Raw genomic sequence first — 14,674 nt, 5'->3', positions numbered from 1 at the left:
AGGAAGAATGTTGCGTACTGTTAGGAGTAGGATATCATCAACGTATCGCGTGAAGAAGGTGTAGGAATAACAAGAGTTGAGGGCGCGGCGTTCGAGTTTGTCCATGAATGCGATAGCGAGTAGTCCTGACAGGCTGGACCCCAGAGGCAATCCTGTGATTTGTTTATATGTGCTTTGTTTGCATGTGAAGTAAGTGTTATCTATTATTATTTCTAGGAGGTCATGTATATCAGTTCCAGTGAGGCCAAAGCAATAGAGGTTACAGGACGAAATGCAGTCGGTAATTATGTCAACTGAGCCAGACAGAGTTTAAAATTTATGACAAACTCAAAACCATAAGTTTATCATGCTTCAATTGTAAACATTGCATATTTTCATCCATATTTTCTTTAATATTCTTAAAAATTCATTTTTTATTTCTCCATCATAATTTTAATAACTAGATTTACCTACTTGGTGTTGTCCCAAAGTTTTTACTTTTATTTGTTTTTTGCTTGTTTTTTAAATTTAAACAGGATTTTGAAATTTAAATTCATTATGGTATACATTGGAGATTAAATTATTAACTGAATTAGATTGTTATAAAATTATAAATTTTTGATATAGTAATGCAATGTAAATAGCTTCCAGAACTTTCAATACATAAGGATTTGCTAAGTTTTAAGGCCTGAAATGACTGATAGTTTAAAGCTTTTCAAATTCCTTTCAAACTTTAAGCATTACAATACCCCCACCCAGCCAACTATTCACAAATCTAGCAACAATATGTCCCCTGACTACATATATATGCCAGCCTTGAGTTTGATAATGAATAGCTAATTTGGATAATTTCTTGATGTATACTACTCTCTCCACATCCCAAAAAGGAGGAGGTAATGTTAGGGAGAATGGTTTCATGATAACAGAAGAGATATTACACTACCTAATTCCTTGAATTGGGGATTAAAGTACAGTACAATAGTATATTAAAGAAGTAATAATATAGTTGCAGCTTCAGGTAAATATCAAATCTTAATCTTAGTAATAGATATTAAAATGATTGACTTGCTTCCAAAACAAATGCATTCTGGGGGATTTATTTATTTATTTAATTATCAGTTTTTTGGGGGGGGATTGAATTTTTGATAATTTTAATCAGCAAATATTTTTTTATATGCTTTTTACATTTATATAAAAAAATAGACATAAATAAAGCATTCCTTAAAAAAAAAAAAAAAAGTTTAAAGCATTGGATAGTAAATGAAAGATCAGAAATAAATGTAAATGAAAGATCAGAAATAAATGCCTTGGCATATAATTACCTGGTCCTTAGCATCCCCTAACCTGTCCACCACAGCTGGGAGAACTGAAAAATAAATGGTAAATGATTAGAGCAAGTTCTATAAAAGATGGCATTCTTTAGATGACTTATCCCCATTTTGTTTGTTTTCATGTTTTATTTTTGTCGTAACTGATGATGCTTCAGGAACATAGAATTTTATCCTTTATTTACCTTTATGATAAATAGCCACAAAGGTCAGATTCTATCAAGCATGCGTCCACACCATTCTCCTGTACGGTTGTGAGTCCTGGCTGATGAGAACTGTTAATCTTTGCAGACTGAAGGTTTTTGATCATTTCTGTCTGCGTCGCATCCTGCATGTATCCTGGCAACACCTTCTGCCGAATGCAGTGGTCAGAGTATGGTGCCACATCACCTCCCTCCAGCAGCCTCTCCTCACAAGATGCCTTCACTGGGCTGATCACGTCCTCCGCTGTCAACAAGGCGATCTCATCAGAGAAGCCATTGATCAAGTTCCTCCTCAGGACTGGAAGAAGTGATTTGGCGGCCAGCTAAAAATGTGGCTCAGAACGGTTTAACAAGATACCGAGCAGATTCTGGGTCCAACAATCTATGGTGTTCACTGTTGGAACAATGATTGGTTGCCGATAGTGTCAGTGTTGACAATGGATCGCCAAACTTGGTCAGCTTTCATGTTTGATGCAGTGAATTCATTGGAAGGAGCCGGCTTGACCAATCTGGGTGAATGCTGCCTCAAGACAAGACAAGATAATTCTTTATTTAAACAAACTGGAGTAAACTATTCTCATTTCCTTTTTTTTTTTTTTTTTCTTTTAGACATCTCGTGTTTGTTCATTTTAAGTTCCTTCAGCACGAGACAGAGCACAATAATCAAAATGTTATAAACAAAGATAAGGATAAGTCTGAAACATGCAAAATATGTACAGGGTGGAACAATAAAATTGTCGTCTTAGAAAAGACATGATTCCATTTCCATTTGCTGAAAACCAGTTTCCTTTTTTTATTGCAGACCATTTACTAGTTGGCCAGTTGTGCACAAATCCCAGAAGTGATAGGAGCCTTCTATCATGTCTGAAAGTGATACAAATGTTCAGCGAGCGAGATGAGAGATGCGTCGCTGTACAACTCCTGTTATTTACTGATCCAGGTTATGACAACAGGACCATTGCCAGCACATTCAAAATGTATCGCTGGATTGCCACGAATAACAGAGACATGCCCAGGGTGATAAAAACAAAGTTTCTGGCCATACGGTCTTGGTCTTTGGTGTGGTTTCAGGTAAGGGCCACATCATGCCACCTCACATCTTTGAAGTCAGTTTGAAAGTCAACATCAAAGTTTTCAATAAAAGTTTTAAAATTAAGCTGTAGTATTGTTTTCTTTAGGGCAACACTTTTATCGTCCCACTCGGTAAATAGTCACAACTTTAGTTTTGATTTTACAAACTCAAGTTATTGACCCAATATTTGTTGAACACAAGCAACAATGGATGTGCTGAAGAGTGTGGTGATTCCCTGGTGCAATCAGGTGGTTGCTGGCAGACCTTGGGTGTGGCAGCAGAACTCTGAGCCATAAGTCTAAAGAGACCAGGGCTTGGCTTCAGAAGGAGTGTTACGACTTTGTACTCTTCTCTCACTAAACCCTATTCTTCTCCCGACCTAAACCTGCTGAACTATTTCCTTTGGTCATATAATAAGAACATCACCAACATGGCCTTCCACAGCATCAAAGCCGGCCTGATCACCACCATCCACAGAGTATTCGCTGGCACTTCTGGAAAAGGCATGCTACCAGTTTCCGTATTGAGGCGGTGACTGAGGCTGAAAGCGGCTACATTGAATAGATGGCAGTTCTACTACATGATCAAGTTACCTGAATTGATTTTTTCAATAAAAGTTTTAAAATTAAGCTGTAATGTTGTTTTCTTAAGAGCAACACTTTTATCGCCCCACTCGGTAAATAGTCACAACTTTAGTTTTGATTTTACAAACTCAAGTTATTGACCCAATATTTGTTGAACACAAGCAACAATGGATTAGTAGATTTGGAACCTTCTCATTATAATCTCAGATAATGTCACTGATTAGCTAATGTTATCAAAATAAGTCATTCTCAAAAGATTCTATTAAAATTAAAACAAGCTTATAATTATTAGTAGTTTATTTAATTGCACAGTTCTCCAGATTGAATAGGAGGTTCAAAAAACATGTATCTGTGGAATGCTACATCGTATCAGTATTGCACTAGAAGGACCTGTGGAAATTCCACAGTAGATTCTTTCACATGTAATATATTGATGTTGGCATTCTGTGGATGTTCAGTATAAATGAAGATGCTCTGATATCACTGTAGCTCTTTTGTTAAAACTGCAACAGTATTTATCTAAGCTAGCAGGGATGCCTAACGTAGCCTGGTCATAAAATATTCTTAAATATAATTTATGCAGATTTTGTATATATTATTACAGAGTCAATTTTCTATCGATTCTCATATATTATAAAGTTGTGATTTCAAAAGTAAACAATATATCCATATTACTTGGGTACATCAGCTTGAATCAAAACTGAAACCAAAACTTATGAAGAAAAAACATGTATATAAATAACTTGAGTTCCTTCAGCTATAATCAAAACCGAAACCCAAACTTATAACAAATTCTTAGTAAAATTATTACAAGAAATAGAAGGTCATAACAATTAAACGACAGTCACTTGGAAGAAAAAGGATGTAAACACGACACACAAAATAACGCACACACACACTATCATATTAATATATAGAAGAAGACATACTTATACTAGTATCAGCTACAACTTGCCATGAGTTGAGCTTGATCCCAATGACTGGATTACATTCCTTTGTGTTAAAGTGTTATAAGGAATTAAAGCAGTAGGGTCACCAGTCCTACCATGTTACTGCTTTTTCAGCAAGCTAATCAAAGTGCTTAATCATGGTGATTGAAGAAGAACTAAGGTGATTTAATGGCCATAAGCTATTGTGACAAACGTTCAAAGTGTATTTTCAATAACACTGCGCTTCATAAAAATCATCATTCATAATCAATTAGAAAGTATCCAAATTCGCAAAATGCCTTTTCTAGCCTCTGGATTAAACAGTTTCAAGTAGTGAAGAAAAGACAGCAAACAATAAAATAAAATAAAAATTCTGACAATTTTTTTATTTTATTTTAATACTAACAGGCCGCCCAGCATTGCCCGGTTGTAAAATAGTTATATTTTAATTCATACAGAAACTGAGACATGTGCATGTGAGTATTATGTTTTTTCTAAACAGTTCAGTTACATCAGTTAAATAAAAGAAAAAGTCGATATTGAAACCAAAACCTAAAAACAATGCATCAAGTATGATGACCATTAGACCAGCTTGACACGATTTTCAAAGGTGTTTTCAAACCTACTTATTCTTAACATAAGGAAGCTGTCATGTTTCATGATTGCACATTCATAAAATAATTGACAAACAGATAAAAATCTGATGACTCCCACATTCCAATTTTGACCCCTAAGCAGCCCTTTTTTTTGGATAAAAACCGATTAAAGTTTTTTTTCACATGTCTGAATATCCTATATACCAAATTTCAAGTCTGTAGATAAAAAATTTGTTGATTTTGTTGATTGAGAAGTGTCCTCACACACATTCTAACTTAAGGTTATATCTAGATAAATAGTGAGTGCAAACATGAGAAAATCTTTCTTTTTTTTCGTTTGTGAACGTGAGTGTACAATATTCCTAAAACTTAATCCTACGATCAAGTAAAACACACTGATATTGTTCATATGCAAATCAAAAATTCTCATTCATCGACAATATGAGGAATCTTTTCATTGTAAACAACGCTAGACTTATCTTTAGAAAGTGTTGATAACACAAAGGAGTATATGTTTGTCTATCTGCATTAGAATAACCAATATCACTGTGTTAATGGGTTATGTCAACAATGATAAATATCGTTCAAGAGTACAAGTGTATAAAAAGATAAATAAAAAAAATTACAATTGAGGTCAGAATTGACTGTGGACAATAATCAATGAAAAAAAAAATTCATTAAAATTAGATTTTTCGTAAATTTAATAGCTAAGAAAAAATGAATCTGATGTGATACAATCAAGAAATGAAATAGTTTTCATCAGAAGATATTTTATTATTAAAAAAATTATAAGGAAATGGAAGTGTGGGTGCGGCTATGTGTGTGACATGACTGCAACATTTGTTTCATGTACGAGTGAGCTTATTACGCAAAGCATGCAATTGTTCCTCGCCTGTCACACACCATTGCTTTGCACAGTAATATACTATAAAAAAAAAAAAAAAATGATCCGAGGTTTGAGGTTGTGCTCATCTGCATATTTTAGGTTTGTATTTAACGAAGTACACCCATCCAAAGCTTCTGAAATCCTTCAGAAACTACCATACTTTAAAATAAGAGACTAGATTCTTTCTTTAAAAATCAAGGTTAAAATAGCTGCACTCCATCAAGATATATTTTCATGTCCCAAATACAATCGAATGTTGAGATAAATACGCTTTCCTTCCTTTGATGTCAACTGGAATTTCATGAGGACTAACCAAATTTAGAGGTGAGAATAAAACAGATCCTCTGTCTAAATCGTTCTACTTAGTCTCAGAAGCCCATCCTCCTAGGCATTACTTTTCCTTTCGGGAATGGGATTGGTTTATTGCTGGTCGCATAAGGTGTCCTTATCAGATAACTCAAAGTGGTTTGATTCTGACGAATTTTATAACCATTCAGAATAACTCTTAGAATAGCTGGATCCTCCACTATGAACTTTTTCTAATTTTGCTGTAGTGTGCAACAGGTAGATAGGAAAAAGGAAAAGCCCGTTAGACATTAAGGTAATGAGGTTGTCGCATTTTGTAGACAAGTTCTGGGTTGGAATTGGTGAAGAACTGCTGCCAAAATTAAATTACCTTTTAATTCTTGCTAAACTCAACTCACTATTATAACTCATCATAATAAAATACAAACTTACGGGATTTTGCCAAGAAATGTTCACTAAAATAATAAAAGTTGTTAATTGTTCATAGAATAGTGTTATCTCTTAATTTGGATGAGCCCAGATTCTAGCTAGTTGGCCACATTACCATTGCCATATACTGGAATCAAACACCTTAATTCTGGACAGGGTGAATACATAATGAAGATGATCATAAAATTCAATTGGATGCTATGATAGCGATGCACTCAACTATGTATGGCAAGTATGACAACTAGTTAGAACAAAGAACCACAACTGGTTTTGGACATGCTGATAATAAAGGAATGATAGAAATGAATATTGCAAAATCAATAATTTTCAAGTTTTTTTTTTTTTGTTCGAAGTTTTCCTTCTTCAAGACTACTTGCTTCCACCATGGCTATTAATGAAATCATATCTAAGAGAAGAGTTCAATACATATTTACATCCACAATCTTACCAATGAAACAAGTTCATATGTGCTCACATGCACAAATAATGTGCCTCCTATATAGCACAGATGTTTTCTGATAGCTGTCATGTGTGGCACTATTCTTCCAGAACAAACTCACAATTTTGGAAATCACCAGATGAAGCAATCTTTCAAGTTACAGCTGAACACTTGTACTATCGTCTTGTGAATGGTAATATTTACATCGCTTTATACGATTTAGACTAGCGCTGTTCTTTATGAACAACTGAGCAATTCTAAGCTGAGGTCAAAAATGATAAAAATCTCACGCTCTGCAAAATAAACTCTACCAGTTTCAAACTTTTGGCTCCAAAGAGGTCAGTTCAGAAGACTACATTTCAACAGCAGAGGATTGAAAAAGCATGCCAAAACATTAGCAGACCATGTGCAAACATCTGGGTCCTCTTGCAGACTTTTGTGAATGAGTTTATAGTTTATGTATTGGCCTAGACAACCACATTAAATAGTACCAGCACTAATCTTTCTATACTATGGCGTGACTCTAGAGTTAGTGTCATGGATAAATGAATACACACACACACACAGTGGGTAGCAAAAGTATTTGGTACATTGTTTTTTTCGTATTTCTAAAAAAATATCAAGTTTATTTGAATGAAATTTACACTATCTCTGGAAAGGTATTATCTATCTAAAAATAAAACAGAAATGAATGTATATTTAGTTGACAAATACTTATTAACGAAAAATCAAATTACCCATATGCAAAAGTATTTAACACATTTACTAATATTTAGTTGTATATTCTGTTTTCCCTTACCGCCTCCAAATGCTTTTCATAACTGCCTACTAGTTTCTTACAAGCACTTGCTGATAGTTTCAGCCATTCTTCTTCGCAAACTTTCAATTCCTTGATATTCTTGGGATCTCTTGCATGCACCCTTAACTTAAGTTTTAGACAAATTTTCAATGGGATATAGGTCGGGTGACTGGCTAGGCCATTGTAAAACACTAATCGCATTATCCTTAAACCATTTCATGGTTATTTTAGCTTTGTGCTTGGGATCATTGTCTTGCTGGAAGATAAAAATCACGGCCCAATACTAAATCTGTGGTACTTTTGAAGAGATGTGTTAACAAAATCTGTGTATTTTGCAGCATTCATTTTCCCTTCTATGTTTACAATTCCTCCAATTGCATTTGCAGAAAAGCAGCCCCAAATAATCACACTTCTACTTCCAAATTTTACCGTGGGGATGGTATTAGATGGTTTAAATTCTGTGCTCTTTTTCCTCCATACACGGGTGCACATGTTCCTCCCGAAAAGCTCAATTTTAGTTTCATCTGACGAAATAACTTTGTTCTAGAAGTTATCCGATTCACATTGATATTTATAAACAAATTTCAAATGATCTTTCACATGTCTAGAACTCAACAATGGAGTCTTTCTCAGTGATCTAGAATACAGGCCTATACGATTCAATGAGGTCTTAATTGTGCCCTTGCTTACTTCAATACCTGCTTTCTGCAAATCTTTCTGAATGAGTCAGAAATGGTTCTTTCTTCACGTTATGAGCAATGTAACAAGCAGTAACATCATTTAATTTAGGTGGCCGACCACTTCTTAGAAGATTTTTAATATTAGCACCCGTTGTTTTCCACTTTCTCACGACAGGCCAAACTGTATTCACCACCAAATTTAGTTGTGAAGCTATTTTCGTGAACCCCTTTTTCATTTTTATGCTTTGCTATGATTTCTTGGCGCATATCATTAGTCAATTCCTTTGTTTTAACAATTTTAAAACAGTAATAAAAGACAACCTGTGCAGCGTCTGAGAGCTGTTATCAACTGACCTATAAAAAGCCAAAACCCTAGGATGCCTTCTGATTGGATGATTGGATGAAACATTGTAGCAAGATTAAATGACTGCTTAAGGATGAAATTTGACAGTGTTAAATACTTTTTCATATGAGTAATTTGATTTTTTTGTTAATAAATATTTGCTAACTAAGTATATCTTTATTTCCATATTATTTTTAAATAGATAATATCTGTCCAAAGATTGAGTGTAGATTTCATTCAAATTAAATTGATATTTCTTGAGTAATACGAGAAAAACCAATGTACCAAATACTTTTGCTACCCACTGTGTGTATATATATATATATTCGCGCATATTTTATTGAAGAGGATCTTCGTTCTTCTTTTTATGATCTTTCTTTCGAATTTTTCTTGTTTTCGTACAAGTATCTTTGTTGTGGGATCCAAAGTTCTTATAAAGTCCTCTAGTTTACCGAACGTTTTCGGTCTCGATTGACAAGAAAAAAAAAAAAAAAATTCAAATTAGGCGAAACTACACATAGTAAATTAGTAATAAAAACAGTAAAACGACAGAGAACAAATCAATCAATAAGTAGGATGCACAGGAAGAACAACCCTGACGAGGGTCAATCGAGACCGAAAACGTTCGGTAAACTAGGGGACTTTATAAGAACTTTGGATCACACAACAAAAATACTTGTACGAAAACAAGAAAAATTCGAAAGAAAGATAATAAAAAGAAGAACGAAGATCCTCTTCAATAAAATATGTGTGAATAATGAAATTCTGCCTAAATATACAAAACTCAAATATATATATATATATATATATATATATATATATTCTTGATGGTACCATACCAACTCAAAGTGAGTAGCCATACAATATTCATGGTTTTAAAACATGACATACAAGACTGCTCAAGATAAAAAATATCAGTATTGTGCACTCTTCAATAAAATGACTACTGAATGCTATAATGAGATGGAGTACATAATGTGTGAGTGAGAGAGAGAGAGAGAGAATAAGAAATAAAAATACTGCTGTCCAGGCATGTATCTGCTAAGGTAGTTTGGGTGTGCACATAATTGTGCAGACGGTAATATATTTATTAAAAATTTCTGGGTTGTTTATGCATATATTCTTTAATATATTCAGTTAATAGATTCTACAAATCTATTAACCGTTAATATACTTGTGTTGGACATCCATAAAAAGGAAATACAACTTTTTATTTTTATTTGATATATAACTTGGAAATTATAGAAATTAAAAAAAAAAAAAGTAGAAATGGTAATATAGGATTTAGGACTTTGATTGAGGGCTTCTATGTGCTCCGACTGTTTCTTGATAAATGCCAGGTGTGCTTTTAGAAAAGTAAAAATCTATAAATTTAGCAACAGTCTTTTCAATAAATGTTATTTTACTTGCACTGACTTTCATCCAATCAATGCCAAGTACATTCTTTGAACCCCATCCCTAAATTGAATATCATATAAATTGAGATTTGTCCATTCTTCAGTCACAAATTTTTTAAACATATTGCAGAATTTGTCGCATATTGAAATATTTGATTCTCACTACTTTTAGAAATGAGGAATATTGCATTAGTAGTAAATAAATTCCCAACAAATAAAGTGGATACCATGATCAGAAACTGAATCCTCGAGGTCTTTAGTCTAAGGTTTTACCAACTGAGCAATTTGGACTTATAAATAGAGCTTAAAACATTACCTTAAAACAATTATAATTTTATTGTGATGTCATAGACTTATGAGTTACACGTTTCAAAACATGAATTCCGTATAAGCAATTCATGCATATCATACGAATCAGATGATTCTATTGTTGGCATTGATTTCCCCGATATTTTTCTAGTCTGTTCTTTCTAGAAAGACACCGAGTACTTAAGAGAGGGACCACCATAAGGTTACCAACAACCTAAATGAAAGTGATTTTGTGGAACGAACTGTATTAGAATTTAAAACACCCAGCTTGTCAGTATGTTGTTAATAGAAAAGTGTTTACCTATTGAAAAAGATAGCCACTTAATTTAGAGATACAAAACACAGCTTCTTCTTTGACAATATCTCAAAATGTCAGCGTTTTCTGCAGCCCGAAATGTCAGCATTTTCTTTAAAAGAAAATGTCTACAGTGCATGGAGAAATAAAAATGCTGGGTGTAACAAAAAAAAAAAAAAAGAAACGCAATGGTGGTGGTTGTTACTGGTAAAGTTGAAAAATCTAAGAAACTCATGCTCTCACTTCTGAACACATAAATATTTTGATAGCATGAGCAGTTAACGTACTTTGCTTGAAGCATTTTCTATATATAAGAGAAATTTATAGAAGGAAATACAATTCAGAGGTGTAACGGACACATACAAACTGAAGTAAATTTAAACAAACAGTCGAATAAGTTATGCAGATTCACCTTTTATCAATATATATATGTATTCTTTTTTTCTTATATTTTATACTTGCATTGTGTTCTTATTTGCATCAACATGCTTAGATGGAATTTCTATGTTGTATAATATTTCGGGGAAAATACCACTTCGTCATATATGGGTTCAACTTTAGTTCAAACATGTATACTTGAACTATTAAATAGTTTGTGTCTATCCATTACACTTCTGCATTGCATTGCCTTTTATAAAATTTCCAAATGGCACGTTTTACTGGACTGTAAATATTTCATGGTGTTCTTTAAAGAGTAACATTTATGCATTAGTATCATTTCACAGAAACAGACAAAAAATTATTTTTGGTAAGTAAATTATGTCTATACACAAACATTGGACAAAGGTGATCTTTTATATGAATGAGAAAAAGGACACATCCTTCAGTAACCCTTTCATTAATTTGTGAAGAAAAATGAAAACAATTTATGCACAGTTGGCATAATGAAATCGTTTAAAGTTAATATATAATCTGAGGGATCATTAGAAGCCAGTTACACCTAACTTTCAAGAACTATGTACGTTGGATCCGAAGTGATTATTTCTCCTGTTTCACTTTTTGGGTCTGTACAATTATCACTGTCCAGATGTGGTCTTTTGCATAATTTCATATTTTTATTTGCGTTAGCTTAAGAGTTTATTGTCAAGTGCCATAATTTTGGATTTTATTGGTAATGCTCCCCACCCACTTCAGAGCCCCATGAGGGGATGCTTCTAGGGGGAAACCCATCCATCTAGTAACATCAAGATTCCATAGCCAATATACTTGTGCTTATGACTGACAGTTTAAATTTTGTCCCTAGGTTTTCATTCCCAAGATAATTACTCATCCAGGGTCAGAAAGGGGTATGCGTCCTTTCTCAGCAAGATTGGCCCAACATAGTCCTAATTCAGATTTTATAGATTTAAAAAAAAAAAAAAAAAAGCTCATATAACCAGCCAATTGGTCAAATCGGGCCTCTCCAAATGCCCATCTCGTAGTGTGTTGGGAACTAGGGGTAGTAAACCTTGACCTTAAAGTCCTTCAACCACCAGGAACCCATCCTAAGGCATTACATGTCACCACCCATGGCCAACATGTGGCTCCTCACCACCCATGGCCAACATGTGGCTCCTCACCACCCATGGCCAACATGTGGCTCCATTGAGAAAATTTCATGTATTCTGATGCCCCACAGACAGGAGCACTAAGTAAATCGATCTTTTTACTCTGTATTCATTAAAATTATAATTTTTTTTTTATACTTAGGAGGTCACCTGTTATCAAGGCCTGGAGGCTACTCCCAAGATAAGAGTTATTAGGTAGATCATAAGACATGATCAGTTATAGTGGAAATTGGATATAGCTAGATTATTTAAGAATAAGAATTTATTCACATTAAATTTAAAATTGGCCATGTTATAATCAGTCATACACATAGTATCGCATTTCACAAACTGATAGTTCTAGGAAAGAAATTTTGCTCATGGAATTTACACTTAGTTTTAGGCACAGATCGAGAGTGAGAGAAGTTGTTGACAGTTGTTGTAGCTAGACGAGTATTTATTGCAAATGTTTTACAGAGAGGAATCTTGGTTTGTAGCTTAGTCGAGCACATACAATACAAGTAACAATAGAACAGAGGCAGACTCACAACATCTCTTCTGTGAGAAGAGAGGAAGTAAAGTAGTGAAATGGTCCTAGTTTATTAAGTTTCAAAGATGTTTTTGTATCCTGTCAAGGCAGGAAAGGGTACTCTTACAGCCCGATCCCAGATATGGCAACAGTACTCCATCTTAGAATGTATTGATTTTTGTGCAGGTAGAGGATTGCATCAGGAGTGAGATCCCTTTTTGTAATAGCACTTGTAAATTATTCTATGCAAAAAAAAATATTGTCTCCATTTCAGCAAAAGTCAACAAATTGATTGTTTCGCTAACAGCATTATCAGTGATAATAGCAGTAGCAGCTGTTTACAAAACTAGTGATTTTTATGAATTTAGTTTATAGACTTACTTTGAAAAAAAAATAAGATTGACTTAAATTGAAACAATGCGGTTTGTAGTTCTTTTATAAATAGTGGCTTTTTCAAGAAATAGTTTTCAATTATACTCAACTTTCAAACTAATTCTGCCTTTCTAACCAACAATTTAAAAAATAAAAATTCTATATTTTTTAGGTGATTACTTGTGAATACCCTGAAAATTTTGGTCAAAAATAAAAAAAGGGAAAAAAATTTAAATTGAGAGTGTGTGTGGGGGAGGGGGGGGGCTCATAAATTTACCATAAAATGATCCCTTATTTAGCGGTCATTCTTACCTTTTAAAGCAGTTAACTATCCAAAAATTCTTTTGATAATTTTTTTAGGCTGAAAACTTAGTATGAAAACATAATAAAAAATATCTACCACCAATCCTATATTCGAGTGACAAGCCCACCTCCTAAAAATGATCTCCCTTTAATGTGTCATACCACTAACCATAAATCTGAGTGACAAGCCCCCACCCCCTTAAAAAAAAAAACTTCCTTCTCCTTACCACTTAGCTCATCCAAATGGCATGACTACAAAAACAAAAAGCCTTCTTAACCCTACTACTAGCCCTAAGTCAGAGTGGCAAGCCCCCACCAACAAAATCCTTAAAATCACACATAAAAAAAAAGTAGCAAAGAAAAACAGAATTTTTCTCCCATACAAAAAAAAAAAAAAAAAAAAAATTACTCTAAAACACTAGAATGGCCCTGGAATGAGTCATCATTATACTGTTTCATTCCATCTCGAGGTCCATCATCAGGCAGTGCCCAAGCCATTCCTTAGGTCTGCATCGGAGCATGCCTCACTTCGGGCACAATCTGTGAGGATGTGTGTGATAATGTATCCTGTACATAAACCCAGTTGTGCAGGTTGCCCCAAGTTTTGGCAACTTTCACTCGGGCCCAGTTGAGCGTTGCCACTCTTTCCAAGGGAGGTCAGAGCCTATTGGGGTGTCTCTTTCGGCATTGTCTTTCATCAACTCATTTCACGAATGCAGATGAAATGAAGCTGGTGTTGTTCATCTGAGGCTTGTGACATAGCAAATGCAGAGAGTAACCATTTGGATATCAGGAGATACAGCAGCGACTACCATTCTGCAAGAGCTCTGACACAGGCCTCGGACGAACACTGCCAGTGCCCTTCTGCCTAAAATGGGTGTTATTTTGCATTAAATTTATGTGAAAGTAATCCCCCACTCTAAACAAAACAATTGTTTGGTTTTTTTTTTTTTTGTTTTGTTTTATCTTTTTATGTTCACACGTAATTGCCTATTTAAAAAAGTAAAATCTTATATTTTGGGAAAGCACATAGCAAAATATGTTAATCTACAATAATACCTGAACCCCTTAACATTTCTATCAGAGCAAGAGTGTGCAGGAGTCTGCATGGATTTCAGAGATACTGAGTTGACGTTGAAATCTAAATTTCAATTTATGTCACTTTATTTACATCCTTTCTAAGTCATTTAATACAGAGTGCATCATTGGAGACCCACTCTAAAAATTGAATGTTATAAACAAAATGTAAACAAAAAAAAAAAAATCAGAATTTATAAAGGTAAGATGTTATGAATGGAAAAAACACATTTTCTTATTAAAATACGTACAATGTCAGGTCTTCCCACTAGTTAACTTCTAAGAACACAAAT

The 14,674-nt window shown here is 34.0% G+C and overlaps 1 protein-coding gene across 46 annotated transcripts in view; it reads right to left on the bottom strand.

Annotated features, from left to right (window-relative positions):
• LOC145284881 (CLIP-associating protein 1-B-like) overlaps nt 1-14,674 on the bottom strand; it is a 450,911-nt gene that overhangs the window by 316,597 nt on the left and 119,640 nt on the right. For all 46 annotated transcript variants that reach the window (XM_080133909.1, XM_080133914.1, XM_080133920.1 and 43 more), the window contains exon 4: nt 1,302-1,345. In XM_080133909.1, coding sequence (XP_079990035.1) covers nt 1,302-1,345 — 44 coding nt within the window. The remainder of the gene's footprint in view (nt 1-1,301; nt 1,346-14,674) is intronic.

Source organism: Euprymna scolopes, chromosome 9 (assembly GCF_053919585.1).
Source record: "Euprymna scolopes isolate OS-2025 chromosome 9, ASM5391958v1, whole genome shotgun sequence".
NCBI classification, from domain to species: Eukaryota; Metazoa; Mollusca; class Cephalopoda; order Sepiida; family Sepiolidae; genus Euprymna; species Euprymna scolopes.
Note: the sequence above shows the minus strand (reverse complement) of the source record. Positions and strands in the feature narration are given on the sequence as shown.